Source organism: Gymnodraco acuticeps, unplaced genomic scaffold (genome assembly GCF_902827175.1).
Source record: "Gymnodraco acuticeps unplaced genomic scaffold, fGymAcu1.1, whole genome shotgun sequence".
In the NCBI taxonomy this organism is placed as follows: domain Eukaryota; kingdom Metazoa; phylum Chordata; class Actinopteri; order Perciformes; family Bathydraconidae; genus Gymnodraco; species Gymnodraco acuticeps.
This window is the reverse complement of record NW_022990042.1, coordinates 5,321,251-5,347,523: the sequence shown is the minus strand read 5'-3', so window position 1 is coordinate 5,347,523 and position 26,273 is coordinate 5,321,251. Positions and strand designations below refer to the sequence as shown.

The following is a 26,273-nucleotide window of genomic DNA, read 5'->3' as shown; positions in this document are numbered from 1 at the left end:
AGATCATCATATGGGAACACAAACACAGGACTGATGAAACAATGGTCAACCACATCCACCACGGATGAATAAAGACAAATGGATGCTGGCTGTAGACTGGTTTTCGTTCTTATTGGTTCATGAAGCCTAAACTGCTATGGCGGTCACAGGTTTGAATCCGTCCTGTGGTCATTTTACCCGTATCATCTCTATCTCTCCCTTATTAAATCTATCTTTCTAATAAAGTCAAAACTGGCCATTAAAAATAAACATTTAAAACAAATTGCTCACCCCCTGAACATTAAATAGATCCTCGGGCAATCTTTCGCATCAATAGCGCCCATAGAGCTAGCGTAGCGTTTCATTGAACCCCGCCTCCTAGCTGATGGTGTCATTTCCATGACAAAAATCTAGATTCGGCTAACGGTGCAACTTTTAGGACATAATGCTTTAAAAGAGGACTTTTCTGGTGTTCGCATTGGGAAGTTGATTTACCTTAAAACATTTCATATCTGCTGATTTAACGACTTCCTTTTTTCGATGTTAGCCTATGGTAGAAAGTATTTTGGGGGCCCAATGGCATTACGAGATCTGGAAGTTATAATTCCACGATTTTGCATCTATGAAATGTGGCTTCTAGGCTCGCAGCCATTCCTTGGATCTTAACATGGATCTTCTGTTTTTAGGGAATATATTTGCAAGGAAACCATTAGCAAGACGTCGAGAATGTTTCTCTTTCCTTCATCATCCTGCCATGATATCTTTAACCCAGACACGAAAAACCAACAGTGTTTGACCCAAGATGATGTCACCCTGGGTATTTGCTGCATTTCAAAGGTGAACAGTTCCCAGACACTCAGTGAGCTACTCTGTCGACCTCATGACTATGAGGAAAGTAAAGGGCTGCACGATTTTGGGAAAAAATCTAATTGCGATTTTTCTGACAAATATTGCGATTGCGATTCGAATTGCGATATTTGTTTTTAAGCTACCCAACGGAAGTTTATTGTAAAATGCGGCCATACCTCCAGCTAGGAAGGTCGTATCAACGTGCTCCTGTCTCTAGCAGCCCCGCAGCCAGAGCTACGAGTGAAAGAACTAAACTTACATGAAACTTCCGTTGGGTTGCTTTAAAGTCAAGCTTCAGTTTAAGATTCACCCCGTAATAGAAACATGTGATGGAGCATTACTAACCTGACTCAGATGGTTGGTTTCACCAAACCATCTAAAGCTCCATTGGAAGCCATTTGGAAAGGGCAGGCACTTTCAAAAGCACAGCAGGTGATTGGATCAATCTGTCTATCACCTTCTATCATGGGCTACTTCTGATTGATTAACAATGGCTGGTACATGTGGAGCACAGCACTTCTGATTGGTGTGGATGACGGACACACAATACAAAATGAAAAAAAAATGTTAAAAAAAATCGCAGGCTTTGCGATTTGATAATCGCATCATTTAAAATCGCGATTTCAATTTAAAATCGCGATTTCAATTTAAAATCGATTAATCGTTCAGCCCTAGACAGTCACTGTTTGGAATGATCTCATGTCTGCATAGCTCAGACACCGAGACAGAATAGCAAACCACACTGCGCTGTGTGTTTGTACAGTGTATAAGTCAGCGAAAACATGCACAGAACAGTCACACCCAGCTGCAGGGAAGTCAGAACAACATTCTTACCTGCAATATTTGATCCATAGAACCCTGGTTCCTCTCCCTGGTCTGCTATGACACCGTAGATGCTCCCCTCAGGTTGATGACAGGAGATCAACCGTGTGCAGGCGAGGTCCCCAGTCCATCGAGGTGAGATTCTGCCAAGCTACAAGTCCATGGTGATGCAACACTAGCACACGCTCACATGATTTCATCCTCATCCATTGGTCGACACTAACCCAAGAGTCTGTTTTCAGGACTTGCCTGAAAAGAAAACAATAAAAGAAACAAAAATGGTTATGTTGTATTCGGATTTGGACTAGATATCCTTCATGGACAGGTTGTCTCGTCCCCTCTAATAGCAGATTTTCTGTGTTTCCTGAGGCAGACAAAAACGTTAACAAACACTTGGTCTTCATGTTTTGAGTGACGGAAAGTGAGCACCCATGGGTCTTAGTGCATCCACTGAGAGACCTAATATTGTGATGAGAGAATGAGTGAGAGGCCCTGGATAGGTTTACAAGGTTTGAAAAGGACTTCTGCAGACACACACTGAGTTTGAACACAGGCTGGTAATGAGCACAGGAGTCAGCACAGCAGAGAATAAGAAAATATACTTTCAACAGTTCTGCTGAAATTATACTAAGAGACACTTCAGGGGACTGTACACTAACACTGAGAATAACTGTTTTAACAACATGCTTTAACTACATTACATGTATGCACACAATGCAAACAATACCTTGCATATTGTACACAAAGCTACCTCTTATACTGTATCTGCATGGCTTTCCACTTGTCATACCAATATTGCACATATTTTATAACATTTTATTTTACAGGTATATATATATTTCATTTAAATATTGCTATATTTCAATGTTATGATTTTTTTATAAATTTGTATTTGTTTTATCCTTTTCTTAACATGTATGTTCTTTGACTGTGTATTTTTTTTTTTGCCTAAAGGCAATTTCTTCGTATACGTTACCTACTTGGCAATAAACCTGTTTCTGATTCTGATTAAGCTTTTATCCAAAACGACTTACAATCAATTAATTCAACAATAAAGAAACAAACGTAAAAAAGCGAAAATCCTGCAAGTACATTAGATATCAATAAGATTGGCCAAAGTGCAGTCAAATCAATCTAAATATCATCACGCTTTTGTATACAGTACAACACATTAAATAGAAACTACATAAATGTTATTCTAAGATTCTTGTTTTAACGTTTTTCTTCCTTTCCAGTTCAAGGAAATTGAAACTTTACAAAAAGCGGACGCTGAGCTTTTAGCAACAAACGTCCACCCACGCCCTCACACTAGTTACACACAGGACCAAACAGAGCTGGCAACACCTGCACTGACTCAACCACACACATGAGTAATCCTCTTACAATAACACCATTGCAAAACTGAAAAGTTAAACCGTGTAGATGAGGGAATAATATTATGTAAAATAAACAGGTTACATTACTTTTATATACTTAACGATACATTTGAATAGATAATGTGTAGGCTTATCAACATTGATGCTTTAAAGCTAGCGATTCATCTGGAAACCCACTGCAAATTAATCACATGACCAAGTATGGCACAAGCTACATGAATTGCACTGACTGGAGACCACTGGACATCGGTAAGAAACATCCCTATTTGTGGTAACAACACACCTAATCCATGACTGTGTTCTAAACTCCTTCTTAAGTTGTGATGGAAAAAGGAGAACTGGATTTTTCTGAAGTTTGCGCTAGCCAGTTCTTGAAGCTGTATAGCATTAGGAGATAGCGGACCACCACTGTCCGAACAGATAGTCCTCGCAGTATGAGAGCAGCAAGGAGAAAATTACCGTACGGCCATACGCCCTGTGTAGCCCACATTATACAGAGGGGGGTCACAGTGGCTCTACAGCGGGGTTGTTGATGCTTTAGCTAAGTGTCAGAAACATGTCTGAATTCGCCACTGTATAGTTAGTTTAATAGGTTTATTTTCCCGCTACTTCCCCCCCCCCCCCCCCCCCTTAACCTGTCTGCCTTTTTTCCCCTACTCCCCCCCCCCCCCCCTACACGACTTGTAAAGCGACCTTGGGTTTCCTGAAAGGCGCTATAAAAATATTATATATTATTATTATTATTAATTCATGCCAATAATTCAAAAATCATCTCATAATTAAGTAAAAAAAAAACTCTGATTTCTTTAACCAGTTACAACACCACACATATTTGTGTTAACTTAACACCCCCCAAATACTTTTTTTTTTAAACTCATGATTATCCACGGATTATAATTGTGATAAACAGAAACATTTTTGAATCGATTGACAGCACTAGTAACTGTAAAATAATACTTTTTTAGTGCCAACTCTGTTAATAACATACAGTAGGCTACAACCGGAAGCAACTTCCGATGCTCGATGTGAATTGACTGGACATTGTTCCGGCCAGGTCTGGGGGCTGTGGTAGGAATGCCTAAGGGGGCCCTGTGCAGGAGAGTGCAGTATGAATGAATCAATGCAATTCACACGGACACACAAGGACACAGTCCACCCACCACCTAGGGAAGTAGCAGACTGGAGCCTACAGTGTCAGATGAGAAGCTCCCAACAAGGAGAAACACCAGGCTATTCTTCCTCCCTGCATACGCATACACAAATGACTCCTTTGTCTCTGAGAATAAAAGACTACGTATGTAACTGTGCGCGGAGAAACACAAGCCTGATGCACAGTAACACACGTCAATCAATCACAAACAAGCTCACAGGCGTTAAAAATAAACAAATACACACTCTCCAGTGACAAATAGCCAATGGGATGTCATTGATGTATCGACACATGCACTTTTAATGCATTAGTGGCTCTGCATGGCTAAAGCTGCATCTCTTTCTACTGAGAACAATCCGTAACAAGCCAGAGGGCGACATCACATGACCCAACCCAAGTGGATTTTTACATTTTTGTTACGCAATTCTTGTCAGTGGGCAGGGCAGAGAGGAGTAGGTATAGTTTATGGCCTCAGCCCCCACCCTGGCACATAAAGACACACAAACACCACCCAGTCCCCAGAGAGTGTAAGAAAGGCCCAAAATAAACCGTGCAAACACGGTCAAGCACAGAGGCTACTTAGAACACTACAAATGTACAAGAAAAGCAGCTGTCAGCCCTAACTGAGGGAAGGAAACTGAAGGCAGTGACTTTTAGCGCCCTCAAGAGCGGTGTTTATTATCTGTTTACTAGCACACACTCATGGAATTTAATGTGATTTAAGTTATGTTAAACATATTACCTTCATACTCCATTCAGAGTGGAATAATATTGTTGGACGGATTACCATGGAATTCTGTACAGACGTTAATGTTCCTCAGAGAATAACTCCTAATGACTTTGATGATCCTCTTGAATTGTCCTCTTGCAGAACCAGAAGGTTAACGTTGTGGTTTCAAAGTGTCTTGACAGCTGTTAGGTGAATTGTCATGAAATTCAGTACAGACATTCATGTTCCCCTCAGGATGAAATGCTCCGTTAGTTTGCTTTATGACCACATATTGTACTTGAAAAACAAGACACTTTTGCAGCGATTCTGTTTAGTGCCATTTAGCAAATGTTTGCATGCTAACATGAAAGATAGCAAACAAGGTAAACATCTGCTGACAGCATTGTTAACATGTTAGCATGTTGATGTTAGCATTACGCTTAAAGTACAGCGCTACATAGCCATTAGAATGGCTGTAGACCTCGATAATTATTTTATTAAGGCTTTAGTCTGGGCTAAATGGCTACTTAGAAATCACCTCATCAGTTTTTAGCAACTTACGTGGCGAATGTACGAGATTCACATTCAAGCATAAAACAATGCAAAAATTGTTCGCACACTTCTGATATTACAGTATTAAGTCAGACATATTAGTGTGAACATTCCCGCACTAATTTCTGTTTTGGTAATTAATTACCTAATATGAGCAAGCTAACATACAATATAGTTAACAACACATGCAACACCTGGTAACTATTGGTAAGTTAGCATTGTCTTTGTAAGCAAGTAAGCATGCTGATGTAAGCATTTAGCACAGCCTTACATAGCTGCTGGCATGGTGGTAGACTGTTGAACTTATTTCATACATCATTTGTTGGGGTCTGGGCTAAATTGCTTGTCAAACATGACTGAATCAGAAGTTAGCAATGGCAAGGGTACTTCCCTTAAAGAGTTAACATTATGAAAATCCAAGTCTAAAACTAAGAAAAATATATTCCTACACCTCTCGTATTTCAGTATCAAACCAAACTTTATAAAGTCCAAATGTTAGAATGCTTACATGAAAGATAGTGAAATGTTTTAATCACAAATGTTAGCTTGCTAGCATGAAAGATCGTGAACAAGTTAAACATTACATGCTAACTATCAGCATATTCACATCATCATTGTGAGCATGCTAATGTTAGCCTTTAGCTCTATCTCACAAATAGGCTAGCTAGACTTTAGACCTTTTTCATACACACTCTAGAGCAGTGGTTCTCAACTGGTGGGTCGCGGACCCGTTTCGAGTGGGTCGCAGATGTGTGAGTGAAGAAAAAAAAAAGTTGAAAAAAATATATATATCTTTTTTTTTTTGTGGAATAAAGTCAAACTTTTATTTTTTAAGGCCCGATTTTCTAAAGCTGTGCATGCAGTAGGCGTTGGACTGGAAGTACCGGAGACCATAAACGGTTTTGAAAACTTCTGTCAGGTAGTGATCATCTTCTCAATAAAACATCTTTACTGACGTTTCTTCGAGTCTTCTGGCTAATCAGAATCAAGATTGCTCCCCACGGAGAATAACTTTGCGGTAGAACTATTCTTTATACATCCATGGGTACAACTTCAGATACAAATGAACACATAATGAAATATGACCCCCGGTTTGATGATTGACAGGTCACAGAACAATGAGAGCTATCTACCCTTACCCACAATTTAAAGTGGACCTATCATGCTATATTTGAAACATATATTGTAGGGCCATACCTATATAAAACATGTCTGTGAATTTTTTTTCAAAATACCAAACAGATCATGCATTTTAGCCATGCCTCATTTCACTCTATTTGCTCTTTTCCAGCCCTGTTTTTGCAAGGGCTGATTCTGCTTTTGTGGCAGACTACAGCACCACTTACAGGCCTGGCATATGTACTACAGCGTCTCCAGCGATTTCGAGCGGTCTCTCATTCCCCTGATAGGTGGAGAGTTGGCCATATAGGCGGAGCCCCCTTTTTCTGACATCAGAAACATTTAAATAATAATCAACTCCGTTGCAGCCCCGTTTTTAGAGATTTGGGTATGGAGGAAAAGAGAGAGGGTTGTGTTTTCTTTTTTTCTAACAACTTTATTTTTCAGTTTATCACAAATACAGTATGTCCAACATTTATGACAACAAGTTGGAGGGTTGTGTTTTCTGACACTTGGTGAGTTCCTTGACACACCGGGGACACATATTCATTAGGGGTGTTACGGTACACGTGTGTACCGAAGTGTACCGAACGAATATAACGTTAAACGTAAAAAATTGAGAACGTGAACAACTTTTTGGAAGTAATCTCAGGTGCTGCATCGCAGCATTCAGAGTAATTTGCTCACATTGGGTTCAACGCGTCATAGAGCGAGCAAGTCATTTCATTGGACGAGAGGCATACTATAAGAGCTGGTCACAGGGATGCGTTCAAATTTAGTCAGTAATTTGAGGAACTGTCGAAATGGCGAACGCAGATAAAGTTGAGCTCGAAAATCCTCCAGCATCATTGAAGTCTCCGGTTTGGGAACATTTTGGTTTCCCAGTTAAGTACAAGGATGACGGACAAAGACAGGTGGACCGAACCAAAGCTGTTTGTCGGCATTGTTCAACTAAAATTGGTTACGCGGCTGGCAATACATCAAACTTGCACTCATTTGAAAAGGCATCACCCGAACGTGAATATCACCGGTACCTAGTGCTGCGTACTGGTACGCCGAACCGGTACTGGACTTGTAAAAAGTTTCGGTTCAAGTCCGGTTAAAACCGGAACGTCGGGAACCGGTACTTACGTATATTCTCATTTTTGTTCTAAACCATCTAAAACCTTCCATAGATCGAGAAATTTGCACTGAGAAAAGACGAAAAACATTGTTTTGGCTTCTGATATGGCAGCCATTACTGAACTCACAAAGTCTCGCAAAATATCGCAACTGCTCGTGAGATCTGTGTGACGTCAAGGGAAGCTGGCTTAGACATAGTGGACACTGACAGCGTGTGATGCTGGTTGCCATATTTGGTAGTGTAGCTTACTGACAGCGTGAGATACTGGTTGCCATATATGGTAGTAACTCCTTTGTATGTAAACACAATGCCGCGGTACTTTAAATCCAGTAAGGTGTGGGACCATGTGACGAAACTGCTTGTAAAATTGTGAAATAGGTTTGTAAAAAATTGTCATTCTTAGCATTATAGCAAGATATACTAGTAGTAGCATCGGTCCGACTAGCCGACTACGGCGTTTATTCAGCGTCATCTTTTATTATTATTATTATTATTATTATTATTATTATTATTATATTATTATATATTAGTATTATCAATATCAAGTATTTTTTTAAATCATGGCAAGTTTGCAACGATAGGTATTATGAAATCTATGATAGTCTTATTTATTTTGCATGATCACCTGGCAAGATAACTAATAAACAAGTAATAATATATTAAAGATTGCTTATTTCCTTTATTATTTACACAGTAACCCTGAGAAAGTAGAACTATGCTTTGGTTCAATTGGTTAATCAATTTTATTTTGCTTTCAGCCCAGGCCCAACCTCCACGTGCCCCACAGCCCCCACCTGCGTCCCACACTGCCACTACTGGGACACCTGCCTTACCATCACTAGATTCATTACCGTCAAGTTCCACTTCCACTGTGGCCAGCACTACTGTAACGCCTTTCACCTTGGCAAAGCTTACCAAGATGCCTGCAGAGAAACAGCATAAGATAACCGGCAGATTGTGTCATTACATTGTAAAATCACTGCGCCCATTCTCCATCGTGGAAGACACATACTTTCGGGCATTCCTAAGCGAGCTGAATACATCCTACAAAGTCCCAAGTCGTGGAGAAGTATCAGAAAGGTTCCTCCCCAAGATGTACGAAGCAGCCCTTCTCAATCTCAAGACTGAGCTGCAAGAGGTGGAGTACGCGGCCTTGACTGGAGATGGCTGGACATCTAGGGTGGCTGACCATTACTTAACACTGACTGTCCACTACATGAAAGACTGGGAGATGAAAGTAAGAGTCCTACAAACGTTGAAGGCAGAAGTTTCCCAGACAGGGGACAACATTGCGGCCGAGATTGGACAGTGTTTGGAAGACTTCAGCCTCAAGGGCAAAGTAGAGGTAATGACCACTGACAATGCAAAAGCCATGGTCAATGCTACTACCAGTGCAGGGATTCCACTGTCTCTAGGATGTTTTGCCCACACTCTGAATCTTTCCACACAGAAGGCCATGAATGTGCCAACTGTAGGCACAATGCTAGCTGTCATCAGACCTTCCATCATATTTTTCCGCAACTCATATGTTGGCAAGATTGTGCTAAAGGAGAAACAGAAAGCGCTGGACAGACCATCTCACAACCTAATCCTGGATTGCAAAACCCGCTGGAACAGCTCTTCCATGATGGTCGAGAGATTTGTGGAACAGTACCCAGCAATAGTGGCTACATCATTCGATGAGAGACTTAAGAAGAAAGACAGCTTTAAGAAGCTGCAACGATGCACAGACAAGGACATTGAGAGGATGGAACACTTCCTGGAGGTGATGAAGCTCCCTTACATGATAACTGTGGCCATGTCATCTGAGAAACGCCCAACATCAGGACATGTGCTCCCCATGATCGACAAACTGGAAGTCCATCTGGCTGAAAAAGAAGAAGATGAGAAGTTCATCAAAGACATCAAATCAGCAATCAGGAATGATCTATCTACCCGGTACCAGGATGATGCAAGGAGAGAATTCCTTCAAGAGGCTACCGCCCTAGACCCCAGGTTCAAGGGTTCCCCTGTTGTGACTGTGGATGTATGGGATCGGATAACAAACTAAATTGAAGTTACCCAGGCCCAAGTACAGGTGAAGAAGGAAGCTGAGGAGGGGGGAGCCACAGTTGCCACTACAGGTCAAACAGGATGGTCTTCGTGCTAAGAAGGCAAAGCTAACAGCCATGGAGGAAATATTCCAAGATGAAGACGATGTCATGGTGACCCACGTTGAGCCACCCCTGCCTGTCCGACATGAGATCCTGAAGTTCAAATGCATGCCAAAGCTGAAATCAACAGATGATATTATTGCTTTCTGGGGGGGGGAGGAATCTGATGAGCTACCATTGCTCAGTACATTGGCAAGGAAGTACCTGATTGTTCCTGGTACGAGTGTACCAAGCGAGCGTGTCTTTAGCACTGCTGGTGATATAGTGTCTGCCGAAAGAGCAACACTTCACCCAGACAATGTCAATATGCTGTTGTTCTTGAACAAGAACACATAGACTTGTACTACTCTCGCATATTGAGTCTTGTATGTAAATCACTATGTATGTAGTTGTGTTGTGTAGTTAGTAACACATGTAGAGTTGTAGAAAACACATGGTGTAGACACAAGTTGGAAGGGAGCACAATAAACCTGACGAGTTTGAATTTGAGTTGATTATGAGTTTATTTTCAATTGATAATTAGCTCACAATAAGTTCACTTTGGTCACACAACTTGACACCTGAACCTGAATGTGAGTCCAGGTACACAGCACTACCGGTACCAAAAGAAAAAAGACTGAAGTGCAAACCCAACTCCCACTAGCATGTAAGCCTCCACCACTCGCAAAAAGTTCAGACCGAGCCAAAGCTATTACAAACGCCAAATATCCTTATGTTGCCATGTTAGCAAAGCGCTACCTGGCTGTATCTGCTACCTCTGTCCCTAGCGAGAGGGTGTTCTCCACAGCAGGAGACATTGTTAGTGCCAGCAGATCTGCCCTTTTGGCAAGCAATGTGGACAAGTTAATTTTTCTTTAAAAAAACATGAAATGACAAGCAAGTCCTAATGTCAAGCTGGCTGCTTAGGTACTAGTACAGTTCAAATACAGATTATTTCAGATTATTTCTCTGTCTCAACACTCTCTGACACTCGTGCCTACTAGTGGGTTGCCAGGTTTGCGCGCATGGCGCTATAATCATCACATTTTGAATATGCGACTCGAGTCGGACTTGAGTCAAGTCATGTGACTCGAGTCCCCGCCTCTGGTATTTGGCAACGGAAATGCTGAGAGAATTTGCCTTAAAGTGATGACCTTGCAGTTAACATTTGCATATCACCTTACATGATGCAAATTCAAGTCTGAAACAAAGCAACGTGTGTTCCCACAGTCCAACTGTATAAAGGTATGGCTAGTTACACCGTTTTACCACAAAGAGTAATCCTGTAAATGTTACAGTATTAACAAAACAATATAAATACATAAAGCTCTCCATCCAGCCTCCTATGGTGGTGGCGAAGTCCATAGGGACTTGGCTTGACAACTGGAAGGTCACCAGTTCAAGTCCCGGAAAGACCAAGTGCTACCGAGGTGTCCCTGAGCAAGGCACCGTTCCCTACACTGCTCCCCGGGCGCCGTACATAATGGCAGCCCACTGCTCCTAACACTAGGATGGGTCAAATGCAGAGAAACCGTTTCGTTACATGGTACCTGTACTGTGTAATGACAATAAGTTGAATCTATCTATCTATGTCTTTGTCTATTTATAAAAGCTTATAAAAAACCAGGATTGGTCTAGAATCTAGATGCATTGGAGGCTTTCCTCCCTTGTTATTTCCACTGCAAAGTTACTGCTGATTCATGCACTGTGAACAACAGCCTTTCATTCATGCTGCATCCCCAAAATGGCACCACTCACCAAAAGAAAAAGTGTTTTGAATTGCATCTTTAGTTTACCAGGACCTCTTGAACACTGACAATTGTCTTTGTGTTGAACTGTTCTGTATTTTTAGCTTGTCTGCTAACCATTCATATAGCAATTCATTTTCATACCAACAATCAGAGTTGGAAGAAGTCTTCAGATCCCTTACTTAAAAAGTAGATACAAGATTGTAAAATACTCATCACTTCACCTTACAAATTAATATAGTATTATAGTAGTAATGTTTGTATTACTTAAAAATACATGTAAGGGCATTTTAATGTTTTAGTTTGCATAGGTTAATTCAATTTAAGCTACTTATAAATGCATATGTATTCAACTATCCTATACTATACTTTACTATATCAGTTAAAATATAGTGGAAAAAATATAACCCCCTTCCCCTTATATAAATATAATATATATAATATAATATATTAAATATAAGGTAGGATAACATTCAAATACTCAGGGAAAGTTTGTCGAAATAATACTGAAGTAAAGAACTTCAGTAAATGTACTTTCTGCAACTGCCAACAATAAATCAGATACTCATGACACTAGCTTAACCATAAAAATAAAACATGATATATATACGTGTAATATATTTAACTAAGTTTTGTAACAGAAGTCTTGTTTTGATGATGTTTCTGTAGAAACTGAATGGTATTACTTTCATAACGATTGTGTGTCTATGGTAAAAAGAGATGAACTAACAGGGGCTAGGCTACTGTCTCTGAGGACAGAGCAGAGGAAGACGAGACACTATGAAAAGTGAGAGGAGGGAAACATAATCTTCTCTCTACAACAGGGCAGACAGCACATTTCTCTCTTTTGCTCCATGTCTCACACCCACAGATGTAGTCTATAGTATGTGTGAGTAACATAATGGAAGGAAAAGGAGAATAAATCACAATGTATCATCGTTAAAGGTGGGGTAGGTAAGTTTGAGAAACCGGCTCGAGATACACTTTTTTGTAATATTCCATGGAATGCTCTTAACATCCCGATAGCAATGAATATCTGAAGTGCTTTGACAAAAAATCCATAAACAAATGTCATCTGTGGAAGCCGTAGCCGTAGTACTGTAAAAAAGCACGACCAATCATCTGAGCCGGCCCGGCTAAAGTAACTGGATGGCCTACCTGCCTGTCAGCCTTCCATCTGTGCACAAACTTATCTCGTGCCCTCATTGGTCATGTGCGCGTTCGTGTGTGTTGGAGGAGGGGCTCTGGAAGGAAGTTACAGATTTGTTCTGGCTGTGTATTTTCAAATTCTAGCGCACTCAAGCTGGTTTCTCCAAAATTACCTACCCCACCTTTAATATACTTTCAGTCGCACATGTCTTCCATTACAGTGGTTCATTTATGGTATGATGAATGAAGGGGGAATCAACTGTATTAGTTTGTTGTAACTATATCGGACTGGCAGAAAAGAACTTACCTTGATAGTATTTGTTCCTACTGTCAACAAACCCCAAAAATACACAGTGTAAACATCTCTATCCCGCTTCTGGTAAGAGGTACCCATTTCTTGAACATAAGGAAGCTGTTGTTTTTCTATCAAATGTAATATAAACATGAGTAAATAGTGCATTTGTTTGGAACTATTTTTAGCCACAGATTTATACAGGTGTGGTCCTCCGGTGAGTGTTTACGGCCCAAGACAGTGTATACGAGATATCCGTAAAATAAACTACCTTCCTCGTGTTAATCATAACGAAGGAACATGTCAACAGTGTGGCTCAATGATTGGTTTTTAAATGTTTTTGGCACAGATGAGTAAGCAATACAAGCTAGTGGTAAAATCGGATACAACATCCTCTTTATCTAGAATGAGATTAATGTACGAGACTAGGGCTGAACGATTAATCGATTTTAAATCAAAATTTGAAATGATGCGATTATCAATTTGCACAAGATTTTCTTCTTGTGTGTCAGTCATCCACACCAATCAGAAGTGCTGTGCTCCACATGTACCAGCCATTGTTAACCAATCAGAAGTGGCCCATGATAGAAGGTGATAGACAGATTGATCCAATCACCTGCAAAGTATTTTTGAAATACTATTCCAAATGGCTTCCAATGGAGCTTTCCTAGATGTTTTGGTGAAACAAAGCATCTGAGTCAGGTCAGTAATGCTCCATCACATGTTTTACATCTATTACAGGGTGAATCTTAAACTGAAGCTTGACTTTAAAGCAACCCAACGGAAGTTTCATGTTTCACGTTCTTTCACTCGTAGCTCAGGCTGCGGAGGTGCTAGAGACGGGAGCACGTTGATACGACCTTCCTAGCCGGAGATATGGCCGCATTTTACAATAAACCTCCGTTGGGTCGCTTAAAAACAAATATCGCAAATCGAATCGCAATATCTGACAGAAAAATGGCAATTAGATTATTTTCCCAAATCGTGCAGCCCTAATAGAGACCATGTTTTTTTATATCTAAAATGAGTCAAATGGCTTAATGTCTTTAAATGTAATAGTTCACATTCTGCTCGTTGGCACGCTTACACCATCACCCCACGCTGACATTCTTAATTATTGACTTGGACTTGATGAAGAGTTCTCCTCCGGCCGGAAGGTGTTGAAACACTGTGACACCCTGTTGAGAAGTTGGCACAGCGTCTGTGTTTCTAACTGCTCGCTGGGCATCAAGCCAGTATTAACAGACAGCTTCCTCTCAATCCATATTGCATCATGTCCAATCAACTGTTATCCGACTGCCTCGGGCCAGTATTTATACTTTTGATGAGAACAGCTTTAAATATCTGCGTTTTAACATGTCAGAAGTGTCTTCTTTCTTTCACTTTCAATGGCCCTTTTTAGGAATTATAATTACCCCACCATGTGGTGACATGAGGAGGAAGCACAGCCTTACAATGACACAGGAGTTATGGCTTAATAGAATTCAGCTCCTTCTAATCATTTTCACTCTATATGTGGTCGGAGATTGATGCAGTCTCTTTTTCACAGCTTCCTCCTCCTGAAACTGTGAATATCTTTCCCAATGCCGGTTTAATGATTAATGTATTTGGTCATCAACAAACTGTGTGACTTCATCCGTAAAATACATGTAAAACAAGGAAAACGCATCCTTTAGAAGAGTAAAAACAAATACTTAAATGTAACAGCTTTTGTGTGGTTTGCAGCGGTCCACATGGTATGAGATTGATAACACTATAGAAAATGGCTTTATTTGTTTTTATTTGCTTACACTAAATCACTCGAGACATCTTGATTAGTTAATTTACCTGGAAATGCATTTAATTTGTACCATCATCTTTCCTTATAATGTGTCTTTGTTTAATATATTTTACCGATTTCCAACCAATGTTTAGACTGATTAAATTAATGTTTTCGGACCATTTAGTTAGATTAGTTAAGGGTACTTGGTTAGTGTAAAGATGTCTTGGGCTCTATTTTAAATCATTAGATTACATTAGGTTATTGGGGTGTCCCATTTCCCAAATCTCGGCTTATTGGCAGTACTTGCATTTTTTGGGAATCAAATAAATGTAACTGATTTGAATTATGAAATGATTTATATTAACAAAATATACTACAGCTTACGCTATCTGATGCTGAACAAGTGTGCTACCTCAAATTACCCAAACTAACAATCTACACTGAACAAAAATATAAATGCAACACTATTTTTCATGAGATGAACTCAAAGATCAAAACATTTTCTATACAAAATAACCATTTCTCTCAAATATTGTTCACAAATCTGAAAAGATCTGTGATAGTGAGCACTTCTCCTTTGCCGAGATAATCCATCCCACCTCACAGGTGTGGCATATCAAGATGCTGATTAGACAGCATGATTATTGCACAGGTGTGCCTTAGGCTGGCCACAATAAAAGGCCACTCTGAAACGTGCAGTTTTGCTTTATTGGGGGGGTCTGGGGGGGTCCGAAAACCAGGCAGTATCTGGTATGACCACCATTTGCCTCACGCAGTGCAACACATCTCCTTCGCATAGAGTTGATCAGGTTGTTGATTGTGGCCTGTGGAATGTTGGTCCACTCCTCTTCAATGGCTGTGCGAAGTTGCTGGATATTGGCAGGAACTGGAACACGCTGTCGTATACGCCGATCCAGAGCATCCCAAACATTCTCAATGGGTGACATGTCCGGTGAGTATGCTGGTCATGCAAGAACTGGGATGTTTTCAGCCTCCAGGAATTGTGTACAGATCCTTGCAACGTGGGGCCGTGCATTATCATGCTGCAACATGAGGTGATGGTCGTGGATGAATGGCACAACAATGGGCCTCAGGATCTCGTCACGGTATCTCTGTGCATTCACAATGCCATCAATAAAATGCACCTGTGTTCGTCGTCCATAACATACGCCTGCCCATACCATAACCCCACCACCACCATGGGCCACCCGATTCACAACATTGACATCAGAAAACCGCTCACCCACACGACGCCACACACGCTGTCTGCCATCTGCCCTGAACAGTGAAAACCGGGATTCATCCGTGAAGAGAACACCTCTCCAGACGCCATCGAATGTGAGCATTTGCCCACTCAAGTCGGTTACGACGACGAACCGGAGTCAGGTCGAGACCCCGATGAGGACGACGAGCATGCAGATGAGCTTCCCTGAGACGGTTTCTGACAGTTTGTGCAGAAATTCTTTGGTTATGCAAACCGATTGTTGCAGCAGCTGTCCGAGTGGCTGGTCTCAGACGATCTTGGAGGTGAACATGCTGGATGTGGAGGTCGTGGGCTGGTGTGGTTACACGTGTTCTGCGGTTGTGAGGCCGGTTGGATGTACTGCCAAATTCTCTGAAACGCCTTTGGAGACGGCTTATGGTAGAGAAATGAACATTCAATTCACGGGCAACAGCTCTGGTGGACATTCCTGCTGTCAGCATGCCAATTGCACGCTCCCTCAAAACTTGCGACATCTGTGGCATTGTGCTGTGTGATAAAACTGAACATTTTAGAGTGGCCTTTTATTGTGGCCAGCCTAAGGCACACCTGTGCAATAATCATGCTGTCTAATCAGCATCTTGATATGCCACACCTGTGAGGTGGGATGGATTATCTCGGCAAAGGAGAAGTGCTCACTATCACAGATTTTTTCAGATTTGTGAACAATATTTGAGATAAATGGTTATATTTTGTGTATATAGAAAATGTTTTAGATCTTTGAGTTCATCTCATGAAAAATGGGAGCAAAAACAAAAGTGTTGCATTTATATTTTTGTTCAGTGTATTTAACTGTTGTTGCTTTTTTGTAATCTTAAAATCGGTATCAGTCACGCAAATGTCCGTCCGTCACTAAATCCATTTTTAGTGAGGAGAGCATGACAGTCAATGTGTTTAACAGCATTATGTCATATGACTGTCAGCCTCATCCTACTAGTTAGCCACTAATGGAACATCCTGCGAGTAATTAGATCAGACAGCAAATATATAGCAAACAATTCACTTTTATAAAATATGTATGCTACATGGCCTGTTCCAGTACAATATGGAAAACAAACATCTTAAGAGTTGGAATTGTAACGTTTACTCAAAGAGGCTTTAACATGTGGTCTGAGCGATATAAAGGACACAACATTTGGTTTTCTCAACGATCCGCTCATTCCACAGAGCTCTCTACTATCCATCACTGCCATGATGTGTATTTATGTGAGTACTCACTACAGTCCAACAGTGTATCATATTCAGTCAAAGAAAGAGATTGAAAACTGGATTGTATCCACTTCAAACATACTGTGGTCTTAGTGAGACATTTACAAGCTACAGCATGGGAAAACTGGGAGTAGTTATAGCCCAAATCCCAGCCAGAGTTCAATGTAGGAGCAGGAATCTATTGATACACATTGTAAAATGCAACCACAAGTATTTCAAACCCAAACCAGACATATTGGTTTGTCAGCAGACCTATTGGCTCAGTTGAGACAATGCACAAAACACTAAAGGGAATAGATATTTAAAAAATCCTTTTATTCTTTCTTTTTTCTTTTTTGGAGAACCTAAGTCCAATCAAATGAGGAGGAAACAAGTATTTTAAATCAACATTGTTAAGTTTTAGTTGTAACACGTTGTCTTTTAAAAGGAAGCGTAGAAATTGAATTAAGCTCGGCAGATCTTGAGAAGATAACCTCGCACTGCTTCTTTCGACCAGACGTACAAGCCAGACCAAACGCAACAAGCATGGGGTCCTAGGATGGGAGCTAAGCCAACCCAGTCCGGAACTGATCTGGGTGTGAACTGAAGAAAATGTTTCGTAGTGGCCAAACAGTGGTACTACAACTTCCTTGTCAGTCTGACGACATTTGGGCCCAAAAAACCTTTCTTACATTAACTTACATTGGGAAAGAGAAGTCTGTAAATCAGCCAATACTTTTTTTTTTTGTATGAATCAACTAGCCAGCTTGAACACTTTAATACCCCTTGTGTGAATCATTAGGTCCTAAAAGGTGTCAAATGCGATAAAAGTTGAATTCCGAGTAATTGTAAAAATAACAAGCAAGTACACTTGAATAGCCCCTTATTTAAATCCTAAAAGTTGTAAAATGAGCTAAGTTATATTAATATTTACCATCAACACTGATTTAAAATACATACAAATAGGTGAGTTTTCCCTTAAACTGTAGTGACATAATGATTGTATCAAACTGAAACCAGTAATAATTAGGGGTGTTGAAATTAATCGTTTCTACGATGCATCGTGATGCGGACGTGGACGATTCTGCATCGATGCAGTGAAAGAACATAATCGATTATAGAGTAACGTTGCTTCCTGATTTTCCGGCCGCGGCTTTAAAATAACGTTTTTTTTTCTGTCACTTTAATACAGTGGCGGCGCCAGAGATTTTCTCTAGGGGGTGCTGTGGGGTAGCTTGACGTTTCATAGAGGGTGCTCAAACATTTAGGGTTTCCCATTAATGCACCAGCGCTACAGTTGAATTTTCTACTGCAACACTCCCCACGCACACACACACAGTGCACCCGCGACTGTTACAATGAAGGCTCGATAATCAGCTCACGGCATATAGGCAGGGGTAAAGTGCTATTTTTACAAGTGGGGAGCGGACCTCACCTCCTCTAGGAGGGTCCTCACCTCCTCTAGGGGGGTCCGGGGGCTAGCTCCCCCGGGAAGATTTTTTGTTACATATTTAAGTTAAAAGCATCAATCTGGTGCACTTTGAGAGCAACATTAAGAGATCTATGGATACATCTCAACACCCATACGAAACAGAACTGTCAACAGATTTTCTATTTCTTTATAGATATTTTACAAATCACTCCCCTTTTAAAACAAACCGTTTGAGACCCACTGAGATAACTAGACTAAAGTTAACTATCTAAACACTGAAAGAGTCCTTTACTTCACCTGAGTTGAGGTTATCTGAGACTCTCCGTCTGACAGGAGAGAGTTCTCCCTCCACCTTGTTGTTGAAAAAGCTCCTTATATCCATTAGCTTGGCTAGCTAGCACCAGATGCTAACCACAACGATCTCCGGTAGATACCCACTGGTGCGCGAGGCGAGCTCTCTCGCTCGCTCGCGCACGCACGCACACAAAATGGCTCGTGCCACACACACACACACACACACACACACACACACACACACACACACACACACACACACACACACACACACACACACACACACACACACACACACAGAGAGCAGGGCTTGAATGAAACACAGAGACCCAGAAGTAAGCTACTTGTACTCACGAGGCCTATTATGTGCAGAATCCCTCTCGCTTTCAGTTGGTTTTGATTGAGTGTCCACACGTGGTCGTTTAAGGACTAAAAAACGATCAATTTTTCACTTTGCTGTTAGCAAATCATTTGGCGCTCTAGCTAACAGGAAGTCAATCAAGTGTCACAAAGTAATTTAGCCTATGGGTAGGTCAAAAATCGAATGGGTGCTGACCATTGGCCTAATCATATCACCTGTGTTGGCTTTATGTTTTTGGTCAAAATGTGTTTGTTTCACATATGCATTGATGTAATCAATAATATTTCTAATTTAATTTAATAAAAATAATAATAATAATTTTCGAAAAAAAAACAAAACACATATTTCTTGGGGGTGCTTAGGCAATCCTGGGGGGTGCTTCAGCACCCCCTAGCTCCCCCCTGGCGCCGCCCCTGCTTTAATATCAAATCGGTCGGTGACGCAGAGATCAGGGCACAGATGTGACAGCGGCACAGTGACACCAAACACGGAGCAGTCTGCTTTATCCACCAACACAAGAACACCAGTCCAGAACCAACAGCAGAAGGACCCGCTCTGAATCAGTCGTGTCGCTGCGGCTCAGACACACAGGGATTTATGTTTTTTTAAATACTCGCGTTACAATCATGTCAGGTGTTTGGTGGATTTAATTAAGTCTTGGATTGCAGAGTATGAATGTCCTCTTGCTATTTTCAGACGATATACGTGTGTAAAGTAAAGTTTGTGAAGGCAGGAGGAAAAAAGCTTCCGCGATCACCGTCTCCTCTCCGTTCCTCCAAACCCCGCCCTAAAAATAATGGGTGACAGGCTGAGTAACCTGATAGAAACTTTATTATTCACTTAATCACTGATTGAGATATGATGAAGCTAACTTAATCTCATACAATCATGGGATTTATGTAACAGTAAGACAGAGAATAAGTGTGCAGTGCACCCACATGCAGTATTTTTGTTTTGATATGCTGTTGTAAATACTCCTGTTGTCTGCTGTGTTCAGACTCAAGTCCTGTGAGTGATGCCACATTCAGGACCTTCAGTGTCCTTTTTTAACAGAAGACCGTTGCTAGAAGCTGCAGCTACTGCAGAAGTATTAGTTTTTTTTGTTTTTGAGGATGGAACAATTTCACACACAGATACTGTAATTGATTTATTTTGGTTTATAAATTAATGTCAAGACATTTATGTTATTGATTTCTGAAGCACTTTCTAAATAATAAAAAGAGAGTTCAGCGCCCTGCCAACGGAGCCCCGCGCCCCCCATGAAATACAAGGTGTTTAAAAAAATTATAATTATAATTTTTTTTTTAAATATATACATAGCACCAAATTGCAACTAATCTATATCTACTGTCCCTTTTCACATTGAACATGTGCTCTTTTATTAAATAAACTATACGCTTTCATTTTAAATTGCAGTGTTTTTGACCCTAAGAAACACTGATGCATTAATCAATAACAATAATCCACAGCTCCTCTCTGCTCCAGACGATTTAAAACAAATATATACATTTGTTTACATTCATTTAAACAAAACACACAAATTGGTGTGCGGGGTAGTGACGACTACCTGATTTGCATTATCAACAAGCTACTGTACTTTACCCTGTCGGGTGACAGTGGGTCAATCTGGTTTTATAGTCAAACACTGGCAGCCATTCAAATGAATTGCACCAATAAAAAATCAGTTATCTGCAAATGGCTTACATAATGCTAAGCATAAAACTATGAGCATTAATCATAGATCTTCAGATAACGAAAGTTGTTATAGTTGGCAAAGTGTACATGATGTAACGTGTGTGTTACTATTCTCCATCTTCTCCACCCTCTTGGACCCTCCAAAAGCCCCTCCCCCCTCCTCACTTCTGTCAAGCGACTTCGTTAACTACTTTGAAAAAAAGGTTGATGATATTCGCTCTTCTTTTTCTGACTCACCTTTACTCACCACTGGGTCACCAGACCCTCCTTCCACCAACACACTAACCTCCTTTTCCCCTCTCTCTCCAAGTGAGGTTCTTACCCTCATTACCTCTGCCCGCCCTACCACCTGTCCTCTGGACCCTATCCCTTCAAATCTCCTTCAGACTATCGCTCCTGATATTCTACCATTTCTCACCCATTTCATCAACACTTCTCTAACTTCTGGTCACTTTCCAAACAGTCTCAAGGAAGCAAGAGTAAACCCTCTCCTAAAGAAACCCACTCTCAACCCGTCCAATGTTATAAACTATAGGCCTGTCTCTCTCCTCCCGTTCCTGTCTAAATCACTTGAACGCGCTGTCTTTAAACAACTCTCCTGTTATCTCAATCAGAACAACCTTCTGGATCCGCACCAGTCTGGTTTCAAGGCAGGTCACTCCACAGAAACTGCTCTCATTGCTGTCACGGAGGAACTGCCACACTGCCAAAACTGCATCCCTCTCCTCTGTCATCATCCTATTGGACCTGTCTGCTGCATTCGACACGGTGAATCATCAGATCCTCCTTCGCACTCTCCAAAAACTTGGAGTTTTCAGGCTCTGCACTTTCCCTCCTCACCTCATACCTGAAAGACCGTACCTACAGGGTGACTTGGAGAGGGTCTGAGTCCGACCCTTGTCAATTAACTACAGGGGTCCCTCAGGGCTCTGTTCTTGGTCCCCTCCTCTTCTCCCTGTACACAAACTCGCTCGGATCAGTCATTAGCCCGCATGGTTTTTCTTACCACTGCTACGCTGACGACACCCAATTAATTCTGTCCTTTCCCCGCTCAGAGACCCAGGTCGTCGCACGCATCTCTGCTTGTCTAGCTGACATCTCTCAGTGGATGTCTGCTCACCACCTCAAGCTCAACCATGACAAGACTGAGTTGCTCTTCCTTCCGGGAAAAGATTGTCCCACTCTTGACCTAACAATCAACATCGGCACCTCAGTTGTTTCCCCGACTCAGACTGCAAGGAATCTGGGTGTGACCCTAGATAACAACCTGTCCTTCACTGCAAACATCGCTGCTACAACCCGTTGCTGCAGATACACGCTTTACAACATCAGGAAGATACGTCCCCAGCTGACTCAGAAAGCGACTCAGGTTCTGGTCCAGGCTCTCGTCATCTCACGCCTAGACTACTGCAACTCCCTCCTGGCTGGTCTACCTGCATGTGCCATCCGACCTCTGCAGCTCATCCAGAATGCAGCGGCTCGTCTGGTCTTCAACCTTCCTAAATGTTCCCACACCACGCCGCTCCTCCGCTCCCTTCACTGGCTTCCGGTAACTGCTAGAATCCACTTCAAGACACTGGTACTTGCTTACCATGCTGCGAATGGATCTGGCCCTTCCTACATCCAGGACATGGTTAAACCGTACACCCCAGCGCGTGCACTACGCTCTGCATCAGCCAAACGACTCGTTGCGCCCTCGCTGCGAGGGGGACCCAAGTTCCCATCGGCGAAAACACGTGGGTTTGCTGTCCTGGCTCCAAGATGGTGGAATGAGCTCCCCATTGACATCAGGACGGCAGATAGCTTGCACATCTTCCGGCGCAAACTGAAAACTCATCTCTTTCGACTCCACTTCAAGCGTTAGAACTATTAACGAAGCACTTTTATACTAATAAAGGACTGGCTTATCTAAAGCCAGTTGAGTAGCACTTGAAATGTTTTTGCTCTATGAAACCTGATGTACTTATATGATTCTGTTTTCTTCAAGGTTGTGTCTTCCTGGTCGAATGTACTTATTGTAAGTCGCTTTGGATAAAAGCGTCAGCTAAATGCAGTGTGTGTGTGTGTGTGTGTGTGTGTGTGTGTGTGTGTGTGTGTGTGTGTGTGGCAGAGATAAAGAGAATGATAGCATTGTCTACAAACATAAATATACAATATTGACAGCAACTGATGCCTCCTTATTGTTGTAACTTCTCTAAAAGGTTGAGTGTGTGTCTGCCTGTGTGTGGGTGTGTAGGCAGAAAGTTTGGTGCGGCCACCCTCAGGCCTTATATCTGACACCAGGGTGTGTCAGGTGTGTGTGTGTGTGTGTGTGTGTGTGTGTGTGTGTGTGTGTGTGTGTGTGTGTGTGTGTGGGTGGGTGTGAGGAAGCGAGAGGAAGAGACAAAGAGAGATAACGCACAGGAAGTGGAAACAAGAGAAGCCCCTATGAGGCTAAACTGCATATTTTGTACTTCTTAAAAATGTAACACATTTCTTTAATTAAAAGGTATTAAATGCATCCTTGGTGATCAGATTCCTTGGATGATAATGTTTGTATAATGCAACGTCACAAAGTTTTAGAATATAAAATACACTGGTTTATATTCAAGTGTTAGAAAAATGTAATCTAATCCTATTCTACTCATTTCATTTCCTCCGGACCTAGAAGATTTCTCGTGAGGAAAATCATTCTGAACTAATTATAAGACTTAATTGTAGTCTTTGCATTCCCTTTTCTTCTTTATAGAGATTATACATGTTGTAATTATGGAAGGAAAAACATACGTTTTTGTGATGTTCATTTTTTGTAGCAACACTGTTAGGATTTCTCTGTTCAAACAGAAACTTAACAGGTTAGTAGCTACATGACTTTTTCACCAAACATGTTTAATTCATGCTTCGAATCAAGATATTGTGTAAGTGTATTTGTCAATGCTAGCTAAATAAAAAGTCAAAAAAGCATAGATGCTTTTTCACCAAAGCAGTCATCACTGTCACACACCCAATGTTTTTGCCCAGTGTTATATCATTTTGAGTGAAGTAATGTCGGGCTGCAGAGGAATCCTACCCTAAAACGTGTCTAGTACTCACTTAACAAAACAAAGGTGTTGGTACAGATCCTCTGATAGAAGAAACTCTAAACAATTATAATTTTGAATAATGATACATGATTAGTCACCTACATTAACCCCAAAATGTGCCACAAAATGAAATCATGCCTTTTTCAGTTACACATTGTACCTACTCACACTTTATAGGGTATATGTTTGCACAAGTGCCAACACATTTGCTTGAATGAATGACAAATTCAACTCTGTTTTGAATAAACGTATTGTGAATACATTTGAACTGAATCAATAAAAGAAAAGTAAGATTTGGATTGCAGGACTACTTATAACAGCAGAGTATTTTACAATTGGGTGTTGATACTTGAATTAAAGTATACAATTTGAGTACTTCTTTCACCACTGCATATCAGTAATTCATTCATCATTATATATATATATATATATAAAATATTTGAGTGTTATATTATTTTGACAGTGCAGTCAGTTAGCACAATGTCAACCATGTTATCATCTCACGTTTTCTCGCGACATTTTGTCCAAAAAGGAGATTTTTAAGAAATGTACCCGCTCACCAAAACAAATTCAGCAACCTGCTAGCTTGCTGGGCAAAAAAAATAGACGACTCCGACAAGTGGCCAGGAATGAGCATCTTCTGTATTAGTTATAAATCGAAAAACCAACGCGTTAAAACGTATATTATTAATACAAAAGTTATATGTGCTACATACGAATTTCCAGTGAGTGTGCCTACCTGTCAATCTCAGCGACTGTCACTTGCTGTTGCCTGCTGTTCCGGTGTGCTCTGCTACTCCAACAAACAGGCTACAAGTTTACAAGTTCGGACATTTGTAACGCTTTAAATGGCGCAAAAGAGACAATAATATTTGCAGCAATCCTTGTTGAATGGTATAACTGTCAGCCCTTTCCGAAACAAACTGAGTTTGAGCGCTGGCGTCGGTTCTGTGCTGTCTTTGTACGACACAAAGATCGTTTGTTTATCTGAAGATGCATCACTCCAATACGTGAAAACAACCCGACTCTTTTTTGTGCACTTGTTTTAGTTAGTTGTTATATTTTCCGATAGAAACAGCTGGGCATAGCTGAATGTGATGAATATATGTTTCCATCTTTGTTTTCTATACTTTATTGCAAGAGTTAATACTTTACATTTCCACTTGCTTACAAAGCATCCTTTTTGAAATCTTTCATTTTAAGAACGTTATGACAATCTACATTAAAATAGGATTGCATTATTTTCCTTATTTATTAAACCTTTGATTCGTTGTGACTGTTTTTCTTCTTATTTCGTCTTAGACTGTGGTCTTCAATTTGTCCACCACCCTTTATGATGTTATTTGCAGCAGGAATCAGAAGCGAAGTGAAAGCTCTTTAATGTTCTCATATCTCTGGTAAACGTTCAGGCTGTCTGCCCACTCTTAAAGGAACATGCTACAATTTTGCAATTTTCTCCACTTAGTGGGTCCAAATTCTAAAAGCAAGTTTAGAGCTTTGGTTTGCAAAATGTATTCAGACATAATATTCAAATCATGTTTGCCATTTCACCAACAAGCAGTAAAAACTTTACACAATTAGTTTATCAATGTTGTTCCAATTCAAGCTGAAGTACAAGTGATAGGGAAGTTATTTACCATATATTAATTCCTAACAAAAATATACTTTTTAGTTCTGACAGGAAGAGGTTTAAGATCCTCTAATGGCGAACTCCATTTTAAACGCAACCATTCACTTCACAAAAGATAACAAAACTGGAATTAAAAACAATGTTTACTTTGTCTCCATCATCTGGTCAAACGTTGTCATTGATGAAAAAGGTGTTTAAAGACGCATTGTCGTTTTCAACATTAACTTGTGTTTGATGTGTTTTATTACCCATTTAAAAATTAGCGGGCTTTTACAGTATTCATGAATATTCCATGAAATCGACTATCAGAGTTTAGTTAAGAGATTTATTTTTACACATTGCATTAACTTTTTTTTTTTACAAACAATGTATTCAAAAGTTTTTTCTCAAAGTTTAAGTATAAAGATCCCTCAAATATTATGAATGTAATTGGATTTAGTAATGTTCTTCTGCATTGGCTATCTCTATTCAATACAAAGTTTTTGGGGAATTATTCATGGAAGGTATATCAGAAGAAATGATTTCCAGCTCATGCCAAGAGATGTCTATGAGAATGTTTGCAATGCGTTATCATTCAAATGATGAGGT

At 40.6% G+C, this 26,273-nt stretch overlaps 1 protein-coding gene across 4 annotated transcripts in view; it reads right to left on the bottom strand.

Annotated features, from left to right (window-relative positions):
• The window catches only part of tnk2b (tyrosine kinase, non-receptor, 2b), a 107,650-nt gene extending 81,635 nt beyond the window's left edge, over nt 1-26,015 (bottom strand). For 2 of the 4 annotated variants that reach the window (XM_034215455.1, XM_034215462.1), the window contains exons 1-2: nt 24,795-26,015; nt 1,663-1,899 (exon numbers count right to left, since the gene is read on the bottom strand). Coding sequence is in view for 1 of the 4 variants with exons in the window: in XM_034215462.1 (XP_034071353.1) it covers nt 1,663-1,680 (18 nt within the window). In the remaining 3 variants the exon portion in view is untranslated. Of the gene's footprint in view, nt 1-1,662; nt 1,900-24,615; nt 24,673-24,794 lie in introns of those variants that run through there. The other 2 variants (XM_034215461.1, XM_034215456.1) reach the window with 2 other exon arrangements.
• Between the last annotated feature and the right edge of the window lie 258 nt (nt 26,016-26,273).